At 37.3% G+C, this 23,188-nt stretch overlaps 1 protein-coding gene across 1 annotated transcript; it reads left to right on the top strand.

Annotated features, from left to right (window-relative positions):
- The first annotated feature begins 1,528 nt into the window (after positions 1 to 1,528).
- Positions 1,529 to 10,564, top strand: LOC140142886 (uncharacterized). The gene is made up of 3 exons (XM_072164902.1): positions 1,529 to 1,840; positions 3,326 to 3,516; positions 10,176 to 10,564. Exons 1-3 carry the CDS (start codon positions 1,573 to 1,575, stop codon positions 10,401 to 10,403), a joined length of 687 nt encoding a protein of 228 aa, XP_072021003.1. The 5' UTR covers positions 1,529 to 1,572; the 3' UTR covers positions 10,404 to 10,564.
- Positions 10,565 to 23,188: the final 12,624 nt, after the last annotated feature.

Below are 23,188 nucleotides of genomic sequence, written 5' to 3'. Positions count from 1 at the left end.
TGTCAGGAAAGTTTCCTGGTCATTTTAAGCCAAACTAATGAGATAAAATGAAAGAAAACTCGTTTACTTCTTAGTCGCTTATTATAACCGTGGTGTTCTAGTATTGGGGATTTAAAGTTATGACTTTTATTCAAAAGAGCTAGGAGGTTACATGGGTGGGGAGAGGGGAGCCCAAGAAAGAGGTATGGGTTGTGCTTTCCGGGGAAAATAAACTAATTCATAATCAAATCGTCTCCATTATCATGCATCGTTTATGTTTCATACAAACAAACAAACAAACAAAAGTTCTAATGACGCTTATACTTCCAGCACCCATGCTGTGTTGTCCTAAAAATACAATGAATTTGACTGAATCCAAGTAGGTGTTAGTTGGGACATTTTGTAAACATTAAAAATATGCCAAAAATCTGTTTTGAAAAGAATTGACCAAACTCGTTTCAAAAGATTTATTAATATGATTATGGCTTTAACTAAGTTAACATATATACACTCCAAGATTCCTATTGGAGCCGCCTGCAAAGGTACACCGTCGGCAAGGTACTTAGCTGCTGTGCAGTACCAGGGAAGTACCAGTGTAGCACCAGTGCAATACCACTGCTGATGTGTCTTGTGCAGAAGCAGCATCAGGGACTGACTTTTGAGGAGAGCGAGAGCAATCACTCTCTACTGCTCTCCTTAAATCTGATATTGGAGAGTGAATTTAAGCTCTCCTTAATTGACCATTCTCTCTTACATTCTATTGTAAATGATCTAATCAGCTCTCCTTGAAGGCTCCAGAAGAGCTATTTAATGCTCTCCTGCATATTTCAAAAGACAGTCCCTGCAGCATTGGTACGCTGTGTGTACCAGTCAGGTACCTTGGCGACGTGTGGTTATCAAGAACCACGACACAGAGGATTGATTGAGTTTGCCACCCAGAAGTTATTGCCCATGACCTATTGAAAACTCCTATATAGTGCCAACTTTTTATATCTCAATGTCACTTGCTTCCAAAATATGAGACTTGGCTCCCTAAGTATTTCATCTGGATGGCCAGCTCCATTGTTGTTGCCCACGCAGTTGAAAAGATCTTAAGTGCTATGTGCATGCCTGTACCGATACCGCTAGTTGCTCCAAGTTCAAGCTATACAATAAAATATTGTGCACAAAACAATATGACTATGGCCCTGTGCTTAATTTCAAACCCAGACATTGTCATAGCTCTCCAAACAAAATAGTGTTCTATTGTAATAATATGTTATTCTATTTAAAATCAGCACCCTCTTGGATTTCCAATCAAGTTATCTCGAATTCTGGTCTTTTAAAGAGACCAGGATTTTTTGCAATGAAAGAAATGCCAATATTACGACCGAACTTCTGAAACTTTTACTTTAAAAAACTAAATGAAATTTCGTGTTTCGGGAGAGTGGAGTATATTCATTTTATTTGACACCGCTAAGGAGGGAGGATTGGCGACAAATGGAATAGTCTATCTGGTTTATCACCCCATGATCACGCCTGGGGTGGGTGGAGTTGTGTCCTATTTTGAACACAAAATTCGGTTATTATTGTTATACACTACGACCAGTCAACATGGCAATGATTGTGCTCTTTTTGGCCCTATTGGGTCTTACCAATGGCCTGAATATCAACATCGGAAGGCGATGCGACAAAATCAATCCCAAAGTCGATCTGTCCGATACCTTTAGCGAGAATATCGCCCATGCTATTCACTCTATGACAGTGCAAGGATTGCGACTGTTTAATCCCAAAGTGACGGAGAAGAATAGTGTACCAACCGTGAACCATAATATGTCTGCACCAGACTTGGTGGTTCCTTATGCACCTGATGAGCCCATTGGTAAGTACGTCGAATAGTATAAACTGGGTCGAGCAATTTCCACATTTTGGAAATCTGAAAATATTTTTGGTCTTGTGAAATGTTGGTTTTATTTGCATGCAGTTGACTTGTCTATCCTACCTGAACTTTGACAGCAACAATCATACTTTCATTTAGAAAGTCGCACTGTACATGCACTGTAAGCTACTGTAATAGGGGTTTAGAGCAACTTTTCAAAAATCACACTAATGTGGCTGTCTACTGAGACGTACAGGCATTGTTATGTAAAAATCCAAAGCAATCGCTATGCTGCTACCCCGGGGATCCCACATGTGAATGCAAGTATTCCAAATGAAGCCGCAATCTGTGCCCCTCGCGGGCTTGGCAAGCGCGAGCCCAGACGGAAGAGTTAAACCGAGCGCAAAGCGGAAGGGTCGGTTGAAGTGACGAAGCTTCGAAGGTGTGAAGATTCAAAATTAGAGTCTTTCGATGAGAGATTTGACGCCACATACACATAGTGCAATTATGTCCTCGGAAAATTCACCGTGACCTTTCCATCCATAAACCCGCTTAGTGAAGATTAAACCCGAGATATGCAGTACTAAACCCATTTAGTAATCGATTGTCCAACGCAAATTTATTACCACGTGATAATATTAAACCAATGAGCGATCGAATTGTCCGCTACGGTCGACTAATCCAATCGATATTGACGCTATTGACATGTACGGGCGGAGCTCCACTGACTGAGTTTTGGGGTATTTTTCACTGGTTTGCTGTCATTTACTCATCAAGGCAGTCCACAGTTATTATAAGGACTATGTTAATGATTTAAAGATTGACATGTAGAGAATAAACCATACTTGATTGACAGAAAGTACTAAGTTTGTACCTATTACGGTTTCGTGACACCCCTCTTGTAAATGTGATATAGATGGTATATTTCTTTCTCATACAAATGTATGGTCCCCCGTTATTAAAGCTTGTACCGTGTTGAAAATTCAGATATGTTGAAAAGAATAAGTAATTGAAACATAGAGAAAGTACAAAAATCATAGCTTTTATACTTTTTCATATATGACGCTAACTAGTTCATCTCCTATATCTACAACACAGCGCTACCAGTAGGGTTCAATTTCCTATTTGTGAGTGCTCCTGTGTTGTGTGCATACATGTAGTTAACAATAACTGCATGATGAGATCAATGGATGAGAAGCCCTAAAAATGGAGATCATAATTCAGTGAGACCTGCACTTTTGTTGAAATACGAAATTTGTCGCATGATTGAATGAAAATGTAGAATGAGTTTAAATGGATAAAACCATGTTAAAGAAAAAAGGGATCATTTGGTGAGAACCAAAATCTACCCCATCAAACTAAAAGTCCTAAAAATTACATTACTTTTGGTAAACATTTCTAATTTTATGCAAACTCCAAAGATCCTGTGCCGTCACTAAACTTCCAACCTATACTGTCTTATATCTTGCATTATTTTCATCATTCCAGGTGATGACTTCAATACCGATGCGATGAACATGATCGACCATATCCTGAGTCACATCGGCAAGGAAAACGATGCGTTGGGAGCATATTGGTCGCCAATTGGGAGAGTGGCACATGCCTTCCATATGTGGGATCTGTGGTACAGAGTCCATGAAGAATTTGAATGTACGATTAGAGACAACCCGCCTAAGCAGGTAAGTGTGATGAAACAACAATATATGTGCATCATCAGCAACATCACCACATAAGTCCATTGTCTTTTTGGTTCCTGTGTATATATACTGCGCCAATAAAGTATCCTTACACTTGGAAAAATAATCACAATTTCAAAACTGAACAATATTGGGGTAATTTTTTTAATAGATGCACTATCTAATCCTGCACATTATGACACCACAATGAATCCAATGTGACCTCCAGAAGTAAAGTTACAAGCAATTGAATAGACGAAAGTCCCGTTTTAAAAGTGACAAACTGGTCTATACAAAAAGATTCCAACAACCGCAATAAAGAGACAACACAGTTTCTTCAATGAAGCGTTATTTAAAGCAGTTTTTATTTCAGTTTTTACTTCTCTGTACTTTTCATAACTTTCATTTTATTTGTCAGTTCTTTTGTTTCAGTTTTCTGTTCCTTTTGTTTTAAATTAAAGCCAAACGCATAAATTAGCCATCTACCACTCTTAAACCAGATGTCTAGTCTGTGGAGTTTTGAATAGGCCAGTTTGTCACTTTTAAAACTGGACCTTCGTCTAATCAAATGCTTGTAACTTTGCTTCTTGAAGTCACATTGGATTCAATGTAGTGTCATAATATGCAAGATTAATAGTGCATCTATTAAGGAAACAACTTTACCTCAATATTGTTCAGTTTGGAAATTGTGATTATTTTTCCAAGTGTAAGGATACTTTATTGGCGCAGTATATATATCTTTAAAGGGCATATCTATTGCAAAAACAAGTTTAACTCCATTCGAAGAGAATAATTATTGACACTCGTTGCAATTTGTTTATTCGTATTTCTCCTGAAAAAAAAAGACAAATTGTGTTGGTAAAATGCTGGCTCGTACCCCCCCCCCGTTCGAAGCGAAATTGATTTCCAATGCAGCAGACTGATGACGTACAATATATGAAAAGTAGTCTCCTCCGCAGCCAGTGTGGTTACGCGTAACCAAACTGGCTGTGTAGGACCCTATAATGTTCACGAGCAGTACATACACATTAGCTCTCGGAGAGCTCTTTTGATGTTCATTGGTGTATGTAATGCGCGACCTTGTATACGAGAAATTGGGAAGGAACAACAAAAGGTTAGTTCCCGGGCCATATAAATTGGTTATTTGCATAATAAATACAATATTGATATGTCATGCTCAAATTCTAAGCTACTACGGTGAAATTGATCAAAACTATTTTTGTTATTTTTTAGTCCAAGTATTACTCATCAAGTTGATATACATATGATTATTGTAATATCACAATCTACTAATTAAAATAAAGGAGCGGCCTGATTTTATCCGTATGTGTAAAAACCATTAAATTTGTAATACTTGATTCAGAGTTTTTTTCTGATAACAAAAGCAGTATACGTTCTGTCCATTGAGAGTGTTGACAGTCCATTCTCTCAAAGCTGGCAATATTCATATCATGACATCACTGTAGTTTCTAGGTCAAATCTGTCTCGTTCGAAGGAACTCGCCGCTTACAGTTGGATTTTGCGGAATATCAATTTTAAACGACTTATTTTCTCAAAAAAGGAGTAATTTTCATTGTCCTCATAATATTAGCTTGCCAATGATATGATGTTGTCCGAGCAATATATATGCCCTTTAAGATCTGTAGTGCAGTGTTTGTGAGAAAAAGGGCGGGTTGTGAGAAAATTTAGGCAAGTCCCTACCCATTTGCATGATTGGAACTTAAAAATCCACCAGGCAGGTAAATAAAGCACTTGAGATCTGTTTAACCAGAGAATATGTAAAGAAAGGAGATAGATCCAGCTATCCTCAAACAAAATATGTGTGTTGCCGCTCATTCAAAAGCAATCACGCTATTTAGGTTTAACAATAAAATACAACAAAAGGGTTCGAACCCATGACGGGTGTGATACACAAGTTGCTGCTTACTAGTTTTAGGGAAAGGTCAGTGTCTGTATACCATCAATACTATGATACTATACTATGTGTACCATCAATACTATGATGGATTTTGTACCATCAATACTATGATGGATTTGTATCATCAATACTATGATGGATTTGTACCATCAATACTATGATGGTAAATCAATACTATGATGATTTTGTATCATCAATACTATGATGGATTTGTACCATCAATACTATGATGGTAAATCCAACTGCATCAATACTATGTGTACCATCAATACTATGCATCAATACTATGCATACCATGCATACCATGCATACTATGATGATTTTGTATCATCAATACTATGATGGATTTGTACCATCAATACTATGATGGTAAATCCAACTGCATCAATACTATGTGTACCATCAATACTATGCATCAATACTATGTGTACCATCAATACTATGCATACCATGCATGCAGATCCTAACATCCAGTTTATTTCAAATAAAATATAACCGAAGTTCCATGGCAAATAATATTTTTGCACGCTTGGTTACGCTTTCAACCTCTACGATTTATGATACAGCCTTTTTTCAATTATCAAAATATCTTTATTAGGTTTGCAGGAAATGACAGGAAAATACATAAAACAATAAAATATAGATGATCAAAAATCATCCCTTTTCTAACAAAATCCTAAAACACTCTCCTAAATAATTAATATATGTTCCAAAATGGGCGGATTTTTTTTGGAATCTTTACAAAACTACATTTCTTTTTTATAGTATCCACGTGTGGCATCCCTTCTGAGCAACATCAGGTACTTAACACACACGTGTCATACTTTCAAGGGATTCTCTATAGAAACATTGGATATGGTTTCAATTCTGGAGTGAAAATTAATCAACCGTAGTCGGCAACCCACATCACATCAAAGGCTACTTTCAAGTAGATGTGTAACAACTTGAGAATAAAGGACTATGAATAGGTGCGACAGGATTGCCTACGGGATTATCTCAAGGATATAATTCCGTTCTCCCTCCTTCTTTTTCAACTTTCCTGGTTTAACCATGGAGGTATATAAATAAATGGAGAATGATCCAGCCAAGCCTCTTTTGTACTACGTTGGTTATGACCAATTATTGTTGAATAGGCAATTTCAGGTTTATATTGATTATGCTAAGCTGATTACATTGTGAAGTCTGTTTCACTGGCCATTGATTTCAATGGGGTAAAATGAAGTTTATACTTATTGGAAAGTGCTCATGTTTCATAAAATTTTGATATCAAAATCTCATTTTCGCCAAAAATTGAGTGCTTAAATTCTGAGACTAGTATGCCTAGGTTTAGGTATACTAGTCTCAGTTAAATTGCATCAAGAAATCAGTCTTTTTGAAAAAAGAAACACCTTATCTGTTGTCATCTTGTGACTTCCTACATTTTGGTCATGAAAAATTGAATTAGGCCTATGCCTTTTTTTCCCCAAAAAGTTATGACCCCCCGTATATTTGGACCCCTCCTCCAAAGAAAATGATAGCCCCTAATAATATTAATATAATCATTTAGGCCTAAATACTGATAATTATTTATTATAAAATGAGAAGTTTAATGATGATGATTTAGGCGGCCTATACGATTTCATGACAATACAGAATTAAAAGTTTAAAAACAATAACATGACATATCCGTCATGGCATTCAATCAATTTGACCCGAAGCTTCAACTAAAATCACGGTTATCATACACTAAACTATGAGAAACTGTTTAAACAAAGTATGTAGGGCCTATACATTCCGTATATCAATTTCTCTCTAGAAAAGATTGTCTCGTCATCACTTTTGCTTGAATTCCGAAGTACTTCCGGTAAATTTTGCTCGCTCGTAACTCAAATGGCCCAAATTGGCCCAACATAATTTTTTCACAATCGGAAGGTTAAAACGTTTTGCTTTCATTTGCACTATATTTGAACTCCCTCAGACCCCCTTAAAAGCTTAATATATGAACATGAAAACTAAGTATATTTGTCAAGTTACGGCACAACTAGTGTAGAAAACAGTTTCATAACTTGAGAACAGAACATCCGAATTTCTTCGGGTTTTCGCACGATCATACATTGAAACTATAAGCTATCAAAACTGGTGACTTTGAACATCTGATTGACTAGCTGACGTCATAATACAGTCTCTTTTACAAGGCTTCCGGTACGGGTCAATGTAGGGTCAATTCCTATGAGGAAATTTTGGGAGTGATAATCAATGAACCATGGTAGAGGCTCATAACCATCGTGGAGATCAATAGCTTGGCTGAAGTGGCTGGTCAATTCAAGTTTGGTGACTCATTGAATAGAGGTAACGGGATAATCTCCACTTAGGAGATTAGAATTCTGGCGATCATTCTCCATTTATTTATATACCTCCATGGTTTAACTGTGTGGGGAAGAACAATGGCGTTGTCCACATAGATGAAAAGAATTTCACTTGCTATTTACCTCCTTGAATCCACCTGAACATTGCCGAAAACCACCGGAAAACCGCCACTATACTCGGACATGTTTGGGTGCCTCTCCTCATGCACATAACACATGTTCCATGCGCGTATTTGGGGGGGGGGGCCTTTGGGGGCGTAAAAGCAGGGGGTGGCCAAAACGAAGGGGCGGCGGAAGAAGAAGGGGCGGCAAACGAAGGGGCGGCGGAAAAAGAAGGGGCGGCAAAAAGAATTAGTAAAGAAAAAAGGGCGGAAAAATTTGAAAAAACCAAGTATAAACATTTTTTTTTTTTTTTGCTCTTCACTTTTTGAAAAAAAAATGGTCAACCTTTTTGGGCTGTTGAGGAAGGGGCGACAAAATTGAATTTACTTCAGCCCCCGGGGTTGGGGCGGCCACGGTACGCCACTGATGTCACCCTATTCAAGCTATTCATGTTATTTGGCTGTTCCATTTAAAATTCACACTACCTCTGTGGAATATTTAGCTAAACTCTTCTATAGTGGAATTATGAGTTTCAAATAGAATTTACTATATCTTCCATTTGAAATACTCCAGTTAGTGCAGTATATAGGAAAAGTCATAATGCAGTATGGGTTACAAAATGATTAACTCAGATCAATTACATTTGAAAAACATACTCCCCTTTGAAATATATTTTCAAAATCTTCCACAGGGTGTGGAATTTAACTGAAATAGCCCATTACACCATAGGGACGACGATGGCACAGTTAATAAGGGAGTATTTCGTGATCTATACTCTTTTTATGACATTTTTCAGTAGATATTTACGAAAAAAGGTTTACTTCCAAAATTTTAGTTGATTGTGCGTTTGCGAGTTATTCATGATTATAAGTGTTCTGGTGTACACAGTCGTAATTCAAATTTCACGATATTTTTGCCAGGAAAGTTGAAAAAGAAGGAGGAAGAACGGAATTATATCCTTGAGATAATCCCGTAGGTTATCCTGTCGCACCTATTCATAGTCCTTTATTCTCAAGTAGTTACACATCTACTTGAAAGTAGCCTTTGATGTGATGTGCCTTGCCGACTACGGTTGATCAATTTTCACTCCAGAATTGAAACCATATCCAATGTTTCTATAGATAATTCCTTGAAAGTATGACACGTGTGTGTTAAGAACCTGATGTTGCTCTGCAGGGATACCGCACGTGGATACTATAAGAAAGAAATGTAGTTTTGTAAAGATTCCAAAAAAATCCGCCCATTTTGGAATATATATTAATTATTTAGGAGAGTGTTTTAGGATTTTGTTAGAAACGGGATGATTTTTGATCATCTATATTTTATTGTTTTAATGTATTTTCCTGTCATTTCCTGCAAACCTAATAAAGATATTTTGATAATTGAAAATAGTCTGTATCATAAATCGTAGAGGTTGAAAGCGTAACCAAGCGTGCAAAATTATTATTTGCCATGGAACTTCGGTCATATTTTATTTGAAATAAACTGGATGTTAGGATCTGCATGCATGGTATGCATGGTATTGATGGTATACAGACACTGACCTTTCCCTAAAACTAGTAAGCAGCAACTTGTGTATCACACCCGTCATGGGTTCGAACCCTTTTGTTGTATTTTATTGTTAAACCTAAATAGCGTGATTGCTTTTGAATGAGCGGCAACACACATATTTTGTTTGAGGATAGCTGGATCTATCTCCTTCTTTTACATCTTCTCTGATTTTTGCTAAACGAATTAATCTGCAAGAAGTTTTTTGTACATAAACATTATGTAGCCAGGGGTTTCCAGTGATATAAAAATCTCAACTTTTTTGGAGAAAAGTAGGGGGGATGATGCTGTTGATCACGAAATGCCCTTTTAACAATGCAGCTAATAACGCCAATAAATACGCCGTAAAAGTGACGTCATAATCGGATTAACTACCATAGCAATAGATGAATACAATTTTTGAATAGACCGCCCGGCACTACAAACAGATTGCACTAATCACCTGTGTATGTCAGCAAACATAGATTGAATACAATACCGCTCTTTTCAAAGATACTTATTTAACAGGTACGAGTGATCAGGCTTTCTTTGACATCTATGGTTCAATGCATCGGTACCGCGTGAACATTGTAGTGCAGGGCGGCATAGTCAAAATTGTATTCATCTGTTGCTATGGTAGTTAATCCGATTAACTACGTCGCTTCTACTGCGTATACAGGGTGAAAACATGATGTTGACGACGACAGACAAAAACCTAGAAAGAAAGTACACAAAAGTTTTATTTTTCATTTCGTTACCATTTCTTTTAGGATGTGTGTGACTGCTTGATGGACACCGAACATAACGGAATCCGCGCTGCCGTCCAGTGGGTCGGCGAGCACTATAAATCGGGTAGTCCTGTCGCCATTCCCAAGCTGACGGATGCTGATTCCTGGCAGGTCTGGAAAGATCGTGTGTTGAACTATTTTCATGAGTTTGACAACAACGCAGCACATGACGCAGCACTCTACCTGTACTGCGCAACAAAAGACTTCTAAAATAAGTCTTACTGTTGAATTATACTTCAATCGCTACCAAAAAGCGAGATAGTTCTGGACCATGGCCCCAATTGCGTGTCACATACGGATTGTCAAATAAAATAATTAATTTTCGCCATGGATCTTTTTTTTAATAGACCCTATTCGCTACTTGCACGGTTCCGCCATTATGCACTATGTGCGGGAGAGCCTCGAACTGGCAGCATACATGAAAGGAAGAATTATGTAACCTTACACAGAACGTTATGACTAGTTCAATTCCCATTCATGTATGCTGCCAGTTCGAGGCTCTCCCCACATAGTGCATAATGGCGGAACCGTGCAAGTAGCGAATAGCTACACAGAGTGTGTTTTACTAGTGTATTTTATAGATTAGGTAAAATAAACGTTCACAAAAAATTTAAAGTTTAGAAAATTAAATCAAAGTTTATCATTACAGCTACCACGTTTAAAATACTTTAATATTGATGTTGGATTTTAGAAAATGAGCATTTCAAATGAGTATAAGTATGCTATTTCTTCTTAAATTTATAAAATAGAAACACAACTACAAACACAACTACACAAACTACGATACGAGGTTTCTATTGCAAAATCAGCTATCTTCGACTATATTTCTAAATACGTATTTATAAATACGCACGTTACCCATGGGCACGACATACCAAGACCAGCAACAAGTGTGACCAAATCACCATACCATTGAAAAAAAAATTTAGATAAATATCATCAAATTTTTTAATTTGAAAATGAGCATTCAAATGAGTATAAGTATTCAGAACCCCCCATGTGTAATACTTAAAAGTATTAATTGAATAGCAAAATTATTACACATGGGGCTGAATTTGTAATGTTATCAAAACAAATTTTTTAAAGTATTCTCCGACGGAAAAAAATATTTATCGACGGAAACGATTACAATATAATCACAAAGTTGAACAAAATAGACAATTTTTTCTGCACAGTAATCTCGTGTTGTTTACCGCCTTCGCATTCAAATGTACAGGAAGACCACCAGCTATGTAGAAGGTCACTTCGAGACTTACTGTCTACAAGCAGTTATGGCAGCGCAGCGGTGGCCACGTGCGTACTTATGCGTATTTGTAAATGTAGTCGAAGCATTCTGACTATATTAATTGAAAAGATGCAAGAAAAGTGATACCATTATTATTACAAACTTTACAAGATAACAAATGTCATTCATTTTTATCCACCATCACCATAGAATGTTATTTAGTTTGTTTTTATTAATTTCAGTTATGTGTTAACTATATTCAATTTACGGAAACTATGAATTGGTGCAGGGTATAAGCTATTTAGTTATCGTTGAATAAGTTCATCAGGTTTGTTGGTTAAATAAAATAACTGACATTATGCTTGACAAAACCAAGTGAAATTTTAACTCACTACAATATTTCGTCCTACGCATCGGAGGACTTCATCAGGTATGACTGATCTGGTCATCTGATCCACTTGAGACTGGTTTCCGGTGTTGTTTAACCTCTTTTCCAGTCTTTAAAAGTGGGTCGTAAACGTGGCTTAGGAAGTACTTTTTTTTCCATTTCATCAAGAATTACAGCATGTACTCGTTGCAGTTTCGTTGTCGATTTCAATGTTCTAAGTTCCTCTTTTATCTCTTTGATATCTCGTCGACTCTCATCCAGTTTAGTCATAATTTCTTGTTTCATTTGGGAAATTAGCTGCTTCAATTCAGAGTTACTTAGATCCGAATTTCCCCCATGGTCACTGTGTAGGTATATTACAATGTACAGTACGTGATTACACTTCAATACGCTGGCGAAGTTACGTAATAAATCGGATTAACTACCATAGCAATAGGTGAAAACAATTTCGAATATATCGCGCTGCACTACAAGCAGGTTGAACTCATCACCTGATGATGTCTGCAATCTTAGATTGAATACAATACCGGTCTTTTCAAAGATACTAATCTTACAGGTGGGAGTTTCAGCATGACATGGTTCAATGCAGAGGTACCGCGTGAAAGTACCAGTGCAGCGCGGTATATTCAAAAATTGTTTTCACCTATTGCTATGATAGTTAATCCGATTATTACATAACTTCGCCAGCGTATAGAGTCAATGACGAATGATGAAACGAACGATGCTGTCGATCGATTTCCTTTGTCCTATATACTACTACACACTGTACAGAAAGTGGCGGTCGGATGAATTTTCTAGCTCAAAATCACGGTTTTTATGGAAAAATATAGCCACATCACAAGGCTCAGATAGATCTGTAAATATTTATCATCAGTTTATGAGTAAAGAAATGCTGCAAAGTATGTTAAAATCCATCCATTTATATACAAACGGATCCATATAGATTATCCGTTGCAAACCTGCCCGTGAAGAAGAACCGTTTGTTTACAAACGCCTGAAACACTCGAGCCAAACCAATAGTTCACAAACACTTAAAAAAAAATCAAATGGTTCAGCCATTTGTATACAGACGGGTCCACCGTTTGCTGCTTGATATTTAAAAATAGATTATCCGTTTCAAAACTGCATCCATGAAAAAGAACCGTTTGTTTTCAAACACCTGAAAACCCCCAACCAATAGTTCACAAACACTTTTTTCAAATCAATTGGTTCAGCCATTTGTATACAAACGGATCCATAGTTTTGCTGCTTGATATTAAAGGAGTATTTCGTGATCCTAGCATCCTCTTTTTATGACATTTTTCAGTACATATCCACGAAAAAAGCCTATTCCCAAAATTTCAGTTGATTCCGATTTTGCGTTTGCGAGTTATGCATGATTATGTGTATTACACTGCTCCATAGACAATGCGTTGTAATTTCGTTCAGGTGCACCAGAACGAAATTCAAATTTCACGATATCTTTGCAAAACGAATTAATTTGCAAGAAATATTTTGTACATAAACATTATGTAGCCAGAGGTTTCCAGTGATATAAAAATCTCAACTTTTTTTGAGAAAAGTGGGGGGATGAGGCTGTGGATCACGAAATGCCCCTTTAAATAGATTATCCGTTGCAAACCTGCATCCGTGAAGAAGAACCGTTTGTTTACAAACACCTCAAACACTTGAGGCCATTTGTATACAAACGGGTCAACCGTTGCAAAATTTGCAGTGTAGATGTCTATTTAAGACAGATCATCACCATATGATAATTAAGGTCAGGGGTTACGGGGGTTAGGGTTAGGGTATAAGGGTTAGTAACCCCTGACCCCAATTAGCATATGGTGATGGTTTGTCATCTACCCTAATCATTCATAACCATATAAATAGAATCCGAACGTGAACCCCCCAAAACTATAACTTGACAGCATAACTCTAAGCCTAACATTTACACTAACCGTGACCTAACCATTATCGTATAATACTAATAATAGGTAGCCAATGCTTTTTTCAGTGATACCAACAATTTTCTTTAATATGTAGCCAATGCTATCTTCAGTAGATAGCGAAGATTTCTTTAATAAATAGCCAATGCTATCTTCAGTAGATAACAAAAGCTTTCTTTAATAGGTAGCCAATGCTATCTTCAGTAGATAGCAAAATCTCTCCTTAATACAGTGTGTCCCAAAAAAACAGAACTTCGTTGGGCCCAATTTTCCTCCTCAGGAAAGTTGATCCAATATATTTTGGTATATAAAGAAATCTTTATTCGTTAGCTTTAATAAACTGAAAAAAATATTTCAATTGGCCCACAACTTTGGAAGATATGCTCTTTTAAAGAAATGTACCCGTTTTTCACTCTGTCCAGGGAGGAGGTTTGGCTACTTCAAAGTTAGAAAAGGTGTACACGTACCATGCATGAATATCAAGCATTCCTCAATGAAACTTTATAAAATAACAACTTTATTTAGGGATTGGGCTACCTTGTATCCCAAAAGAGGATTGACTTCCTTTGCTATCTACTGAAGATAGCATTGGCTATGAAAGAAAGCTTCGCTAGCTACTGAAGATAACATTGGCTACCTAGTATTAAAGAAAGCTTGGCTATCTACTGAAGATAGCATTGGATACCTATTAAAGAAGGCTTTTGCTATCTACTGAAGATAGCATTGGATACCTATTAAAGAAGGCTTTTGCTATCTACTGAAGATATCATTGGATATCTATTAAAGACAGCTTCGCTATCTACTAAAGATAGTATTGGCTACCTAGCATTACAGAAACCGTTTACTATCTACTGAAGATAGCATTCGCTACCTATTAAAGAAAGCCGATACTATCTACTGAAGATAGCATTCGCTACCTATTAAAGAAAGATTTTGCTATCTACTGAAGATAGCATTGGCTACCTATTATCTCTCATATTTTATGCCGGTTCGTACTAGGATATACACCTTAAACTTCGCGATTAGGAAATATTTAAAAGACAAATATTTTGGCATCATATCGTGTAGATATTGCTTATCTCGATCTCTCTCTCCCTCCCTCTCCCTCTCGATCTCTCTCTTGACTTGCTTGACATAATACTTGTAATATAGAATTTGACTAGAATACCAATATCAAGTATCTGTATTTTCTTCAATATTTTCATTAAATAGTTAAATAAAATAAAATAAATAAAAGTTCTCTCATCCAAGTGCATAGTGATGAAATAAGTTTAATAAGATAACCTAATTGCGACGTAATTTAATAACAAGAATGATAGACCATGGATAACTTAATTTGTCACTGAACTACTTAAAATGCAAAGCATGGCTGATTCTACAAGGACATCTCTATATAGCGATCATGATACTCCACAGAAATGTTTCCGTTTTTTTGCTATATTATCTAAGAAAATAAGTCGGCATAAAGTACATTCACTTAGGGTAATACCGTCGAGGAGGGAGAGAAAGAGATGGGGATGTTATAAGAATATTTCATATCACTGGGATCTTCTCATCGATCATGACACAGTTCTTTAACCCCAATATGTGTGAACACTCATAAAGTGACCTTTAAATATTTGGGTATGAAAATTCATACTCCGCAACTTGAGGTCAAATTTGAGAGCTGTTGTTGTTAAATAAGTGTGAATGAACTCTGTCATGGATGTGAGGCTGTTATGGCTAATGGTGTATCCGGAGGGCATGGATAAAGTCTATGTTCCTGACTCATAGCAAATACTTCTACACAACTTATCGTTATTCCGCTAACCTTTAATCCAATCTTGAAGACAACAGGGACAGAGCAAAATGGATGCCGCATCGTTGCCTTAGCGAATGGCAAAACATACTGGGTGCTTTTAAAAGAGAATAGTGTAAGACCATGATATTTTATATATTAGTTTAGTGTGAAAAGCGTTGATGTTATACTGTTAGACCTATAGAGAGTAAACAGTTAGTGTGTTGTTTCGTTCTTTGCTAAACTGAATGAACAGCCCTCTTCCCCAGTTAAAGTGGCATAATTGTGATTTTACTCCTTCGTTGTTAAACTAAACATATCTCTAGACTAAAACAAGCAAATTGAACAGAACAAACGGCATTTCAAAACTAAGACTGCGCCCTTGACGTTGATGTTACAAGCATCATGTCACAACAGTATTTTCTAAGTACCAAAGAGGGCGCTTTTACTTGCACAATTTTTTGAGATAGTTCGATAATCTTGCCTAAAAGCAATGAAGGAAAATAAAAAAGAATAGTACTTCATACACGCTTTTGCATTGCCAAATACGTATGTATGCGTTTAACCTCGGGTTCTATTATTAAGCGAGAATATTGGACTCTTGACATTTTATATTATTAATATAATGTGCAAAGAGTAGATGATACGCTTGGAGCAAATGGAGCTACCCATTCCAGTTCCCTGACTGATTACATGTGTCTGGTCAAGCTGATTTTGTTATGCATCCATGACCATGCGTGCAATGTTGTCATACAACTAATACTACTTGAATAATCTAATGGATGGCCATAGTTATCAACCTGAAAAATCTAATAAAATCATTCACTTTTTATTATTTCATTCCCAAATTGAGTATGGTTTTGTATCATAAATACCTTAGGGATAGATTCCACCACATGTTAAACGCGGTTCGTTGCCAGAAAGCGGCGACTTTCTTCAGTAACACGGTCACGATTACTAACATTTGAATAAAGCAATAGATTATATTGCGTGTTTTTAGTAGCATCACGGCTTAGCGCATATGTAATGCTATAAGGCTTGCGGCATCTCTCTGACAGGGTATTGAAGCCACTAATGACACTTTTCTTTAATATGCATTTGATCACTCACGGATTAGGTAAAGAATTAAGGTCGCATGAATCTTTATGGATCTGTAAGATACTCCACCTTCCCTTCCAGAAAAGATAATATACGGTAGTACATCTTTTGCCGACTAGACGAAGGATGGATACGGTAATAGCATTGGACCCCGCATTGGACACAGGAAGTTATTGGTTAAGGTGAGTAAGGTGTGTGTAATAAAAGGTGTTATAGCAAAATGGTTGCAAAAGATTGCAAAATGGTATAGTATAGGTAACTGGACATCATTTATCAAGTTAGATTGTGCTCTCTTCGACTACAATTGATGTATCATACTTGAGGCAGTCAGATACACTTATTAATGTGACAAGTTCCATTCCAGTGAACGGGGTTTGCAGTTCTTGAGATATCTAACACACGCACCCCCACCCCCACACATCTGTATAGCTTGTGAGAGCCCTGCAAGAAACTTCATATCCATAACGTACATGCACTTTTAAAACACACGCAGAGGTAGTATACATAACATTGTTTTTCCTGGTCCAAGTGCACCATTGATGAACACACTTAAACCTCACAATGAACTTGTTTGTTGAAATTTCCATATTGATTAGCCAGCCTGAAGGACGCCTCCAAAAATATATCATAGTTCGACAATCTAGCCTAAATAAAACATTCACGATATAATGGAGGAAAGTCGAAAAGAATGGTACTTCATACACGCTTTTGCATTGCCAAATACGTATGTATGCGTTTAACCTCAGGTTCTATTATTAAGCGAGAATATTGGACTCTTGACATTTTATATTATTAATATAATGTGCAAAGAGTAGTTGATACGCTTGGAGCAAAGTGAGCTCCCATTCCAGTTCCCTGACTGATTACACGTGTCTGGTCAAGCTGATTTTGTTATGCATCCATGACCATGCGTGCAATGTTGTCATACAGCTAATACTACTTGAATAATCTAATGGATGGCCATAGTTATCAACCTGAAAAATCTAATAAAATCATTCACTATTTATGATTTCATCCCCAAATTGAGTATGGTTTTGTATAATAAATACCTTAGGGATAGATTCCACCACATGTTAAACGCAGTTCGTTGCCACAAAGCGGTGACTTTCTTCAGTCACGACACGGTCACGATTAATACCATTTGAATAAAGCAATAGATTACATTGCGTGTTTTTAGTAGCATCACGGCTTAGCGCATATGTAATGCTATAAGGCTTGCGGCATCTCTCTGACAGGGTATTGAAGCCACTAATGACACTTTTCTCTAATATGCATTTGATCACTCACGGATTAGGTAAAGAATTAAGGTCGCATGAATCTTTATGGATTTGTAAGATACTTCCCCCTTCCAGAAAGGATAATATACGGTAGTACATCCTTTTGCCGACTAGCCGAAGGATGGCTACGGTAATAGCATTGGACGCAGGAAGTTATTGATTAAGGTGGGTAAGGTGTGTGTAATAAAAGGTGTTATAGCAAAATGGTTGCAAAAGATTGCAAAATGGTATAGTATGGGTAACTGACATCATTTATCAAGTTAGATTGTGCTCTCTTCGACTACAATTGATGTATCATACTTGAGGCAGTCAGATACACTTATTAATGTGACAAGTTCGATTCCAGTGAACTATGGGTTTGCAGTTCTTGAGATATCTAACACACGCACCCCCACCCCTACACATGTATAGCTTGTGAGAGCCCTGCAAGAAACTTCATATCCATAACGTACATGCACTTAACACACGCAGAGGTAGTATACATAACATTGTTTTTCCTGGTCCAAGTGCACCATTGATGAACACACTTAAACCTCACAATGTACTTGTTTGTTGAAATTTCCATATTGATTAGCCAGCCTGAAGGACGCCTTCAAAATTATATCATAGTTCGACAATCTAGCCTAAATAAAGCATTCACTATAATGAAGGAAAGTCGAAAAGAATGGTACTTCATACACGCTTTTGCAGTGACAAATACGTATGTATGCATTTAACCTCAGGTTCTGTTATTAAGCGAGAATATTGGACTCTTGACATTTTATATTATTAATATAATGTGCAAAGAGTAGATGATACGCTTGGAGCAAAGGGAGCAACCCATTCCAGTTCCCTGACTGATTACACGTGTCTGGTGGTCAAGCTGATTTCGTTATGCATCCATGACCATGCGTGCAATGTTGTCATACAGCTAATACTACTTGAATAATCTAATGGATGGCCATAGTTATCAACCTGAAAAATCTAATAAAATCATTCATTATTTATTATTTCATTCCCAAATTGAGTATGGTTTTGTATCATAAATACCTTAGGGATAAATTCCACCACATGTTAAACGCAGTTCGTTGCCACAAAGCGGTGACTTTCTTCAGTCACGACACGGTCACGATTAATACCATTTGAATAAAGCAAGAGATTACATTGTGTGTTTTTAGTAGCATCACGGCTTAGCGCATATGTAATGCTATAAGGCTTGCGGCATCTCTCTGACAGGGTATATTGAAGCCACTAATGACACTTTTTTCTAATATGCATTTGATCACTCACGGATTAGGCAAAGAATTAAGGTCGCATGAATCTTTATGGATTTGTAAGATACTTCCCCTCCCTTCCAGAAAAGATATAGTACATCTTTTGCCGATAGAAGAAGGATAGCTACGGTATTAAATAGCATTGGACGCAGGAAGTTATTGATTAAGGTGGGTAAGGTGTGTGTAATAAAAGATGTTATAGCAAAATGGTTGCAAAAAGATTGCAAAATGGTATAGTATGGCTAACCATAACTGACATCATTTATGTCAAGTTAGATTATGCTCCCTTCGATTATAGTGCATCATACTTGAGGCAGTCAGATACACTTATTAATGTGACAAGTTCCATTCCAGTGAACTATGGGTTTGCAGTTCTTAAGATATCTAACACACGCACCCCCACCCCACCCCCACACATCTGTATAGCTTGTGAGAGCCCTGCAAGAAACTTCATATCCATAACGTACATGCACTTAACACACGCAGAGGTAGTATACATAACGTTGTTCTTCCTGGTCCAAGTGCACCATTGATGAACGCACTTAAACCACACAATGAACTAGTTTGTTGAAATTTCCATATTGATTAGCTAGCCTGAAGGACACCTCCAAAATTATATCATAGTTCGACAATCTAGCCTAAATAAAGTATTCACGATATAATGAAGGATAGTCGAAAGAATGGTACTTCATACACACTTTTGCATTGCCAAATACGTATGTATGCGTTTAACCTCAGGTTCTACTATAAAGCGAGAATATTGGACTCTTGACATTTTATATTATTAATATAATGTGCAAAGAGTAGTTGATACGCTTGGAGCAAAGTGAGCTCCCATTCCAGTTCCCTGACTGATTACACGTGTCTGGTCAAGCTGATTTCGTTATGCATCCATGACCATGCGAGCAATGTTGTCATACAGCTAATACTACTTGAATAATCTAATGGATGGCCATAGTTATCAACCTGAAAAATCTAATAAAATCATTCATTATTTATTATTTCATTCCCAAATTGAGTATGGTTTTGTATCATAAATACCTTAGGGATAAATTCCACCACATGTTAAACGCGGTTCGTTGCCACAAAGCGGTGACTTTCTTCAGTCACGACACGGTCACGATTAATACCATTTGAATAAAGCAAGATATTATATTGCGTGTTTTTAGTAGCATCACAGCTTAGCGCATATGTAATGCTATAAGGCTTGCGGCATCTCTCTGACAGGGTATATTGAAGCCACTAATGACACTTTTCTCTAATATGCATTTGATCACTCACGGATTAGGTAAAGAATTAAGGTCGCATGAATCTTTATGGATTTGTAAGATACTTCCCCTCCCTTCCAGAAAAGATAATATATTACATCTTTGCCGATAGAAGAAGGATAGCCATGGTCATAGCATTGGACGCAGGAAGTTATTGATTAAGGTGGGTAAGGTGTGTGTAATAAAAGGTGTTATAGCAAAATGGTTGCAAAAGATTGCAAAATGGTATAGTATAGACCACTTGACATCATTTATGTCAAGTTAGCTTGTGCTCCTTTCGACTATTATAGTGCATCATACTTGAGGCAGTCAGATACACTTATTGATGTAACAAGCCCCATTTTTTTTATGTCGAGCATATCTAGGCATTAACAGCTGAAATCTAGGAGATAACGCTGACGAAACTTCGGCCAGACACAAGTGACCTGGTGAACGAAGGGAGTCACCGTAGATAGCGGGTCGGGGAATTTTTACAGGACAGTCAAGTGTAGCCAACAATCGGGCTTATCACCCTGATCGGAACCGATTGTAACGAGGTCTTTTTGTCATGGGTCATCTGCCCCGCCATTGCCAGATGAGCCACGGGGAGAGCGGATTTTTTTGGTTCTGCGGGGAATTGAACCCGGGACCTCTTGCACCAAAGGCCTTAACCAGTGTGCCACGCTGCTCCCATTCCAGTGAATTACGGGTTTACAGTTCTTGAGATATCTAACACACGCACCCCCACCCCCACCCACACATCCATATAGCTTGTGAGAGCCCTGCAAGAAACTTCATATCCATAACGTACATCTACGCACTTAAAACACACATGGGTATACATAACGTTGTTTTTCCCGGTCCAAGTGCACCATTGATGAACACACTTAAACCTCACAATGAACTTGTTTGTTGAAATTTCCATATTGATTAGCTAGCTTGAAGGACACCTCCAAAATTATATCATAGTTCCACAATCTAGCCTAAATAAAGCATTCACGATATAATGGAGGAAAGTCGAAAAGAATGGTACTTCATACACGCTTTTGCATTGCCAAATACGTATGTATGCGTTTAACCTCAGGTTCTATTATTAAGCGAGAATATTGGACTCTTGACATTTTATATTATTAATATAATGTGCAAAGAGTAGATGATACGCTTGGAGCAAAGTGAGCTCCCATTCCAGTTCCCTGACTGATTACACGTGTCTGGTCAAGCTGATTTTGTTATGCATCCATGACCATGCGTGCAATGTTGTCATACAGCTAATACTACTTGAATAATCTAATGAATGACCATAGTTATCAACCTGAAAAATCTAATAAAATCATTCACTTTTTATGATTTCATTCCCAAATTGAGTATGGTTTTGTATCATAAATACCTTAGGGATAAATTCCACCACATGTTAAACGCAGTTCGTTGCCACAAAGCGGTGACTTTCTTCAGTCACGACACGGTCACGATTAATACCATTTGAATAAAGCAAGAGATTACATTGTGTGTTTTTAGTAGCATCACAGCTTAGCGCATATGTAATGCTATAAGGCTTGCGGCATCTCTCTGACAGGGTATTGAAGCCACTAATGACACTTTTCTCTAATATGCATTTGATCACTCATGGATTAGGCAAAGAATTAAGGTCGCATGAATCTTTATGGATTTGTAAGATACTCCCATCCCTTCCAGAAAAGATAATATATTACATCTTTGCCGATAGAAGAAGGATAGCCATGGTCATAGCATTGGACGCAGGAAGTTATTGATTAAGGTGGGTAAGGTGTGTGTAATAAAAGGTGTTATAGCAAAATGGTTGCAAAAGATTGCAAAATGGTATAGTATGGGTAACTGACATCATTTATCAAGTTAGATTGTGCTCTCTTCGACTACAATTGATGTATCATACTTGAGGCAGTCAGATACACTTATTAATGTGACAAGTTTGATTCCAGTGAACTATGGGTTTGCAGTTCTTGAGATATCTAACACACGCACCCCCACCCCTACACATCTGTATAGCTTGTGAGAGCCCTGCAAGAAACTTCATATCCATAACGTACATGCACTTAACACACGCAGAGGTAGTATACATAACATTGTTTTTCCTGGTCCAAGTGCACCATTGATGAACACACTTAATCCTCACAATGAACTTGTTCAAATTTCCATATTGATTAGCCAGCCTGAAGGACACCTCCAAAATTATATCATAGTTCGACAATCTAGCCTAAATAAAGTATTCACGATATAATGAAGGAAAGTCGAAAGAATGGTACTTCGTACACGATTTTGCATTGCCAAATACGTATGTATGCGTTTAACCTCAGGTTCTATTATTAAGCGAGAATATTGGACCCTTGACATTTTATATTATTAATATAATGTGCAAAGAGTAGATGATACGCTTGGAGCAAAGGGAGCAACCCATTCCAGTTCCCTGACTGATTACACGTGTCTGGTCAAGCTGATTTTGTTATGCATCCATGACCATGCGTGTAATGTTGTCATACAACTAATACTACTTGAATAATCTAATGGATGGCCATAGTTATCAACCTGGAAAATCTAATAAAATCATTCATTATTTATTATTTCACCCGCAAATTGAGTATGGTTTTGTATCATAAAAACCTTTGGGATAGATTCCGCCACATGTTAAACGCGGTTCGTTGCCACAAAGCGGTGACTTTCTTCAGTCACGACACGGTCAGTGGCGGCGCCAGGAAATTTTTTTCGGGGGGGCATTAGGGGGGAAAAGTGAATTTCAGGGGGGGACAAAATCAACAAAGTTTGCGCAAA

Source organism: Amphiura filiformis, chromosome 20 (genome assembly GCF_039555335.1).
Source record: "Amphiura filiformis chromosome 20, Afil_fr2py, whole genome shotgun sequence".
NCBI lineage: Eukaryota > Metazoa > Echinodermata > Ophiuroidea > Amphilepidida > Amphiuridae > Amphiura > Amphiura filiformis.
Note: the sequence above shows the minus strand (reverse complement) of the source record. Positions and strands in the feature narration are given on the sequence as shown.

Excerpts from the sequence above, each read along its gene's own strand:
- LOC140142886 (XM_072164902.1), top strand. The coding sequence starts at position 1,573 with ATGGCAATGATTGTGCTCTTTTTGGCCCTATTGGGTCTTACCAATGGC. Across the intron at positions 1,841-3,325 it reads TGCACCTGATGAGCCCATTG|GTGATGACTTCAATACCGAT; the intron begins GTAAGTACGTCG and ends TCATCATTCCAG. Across the intron at positions 3,517-10,175 it reads GAGACAACCCGCCTAAGCAG|GATGTGTGTGACTGCTTGAT; the intron begins GTAAGTGTGATG and ends CATTTCTTTTAG.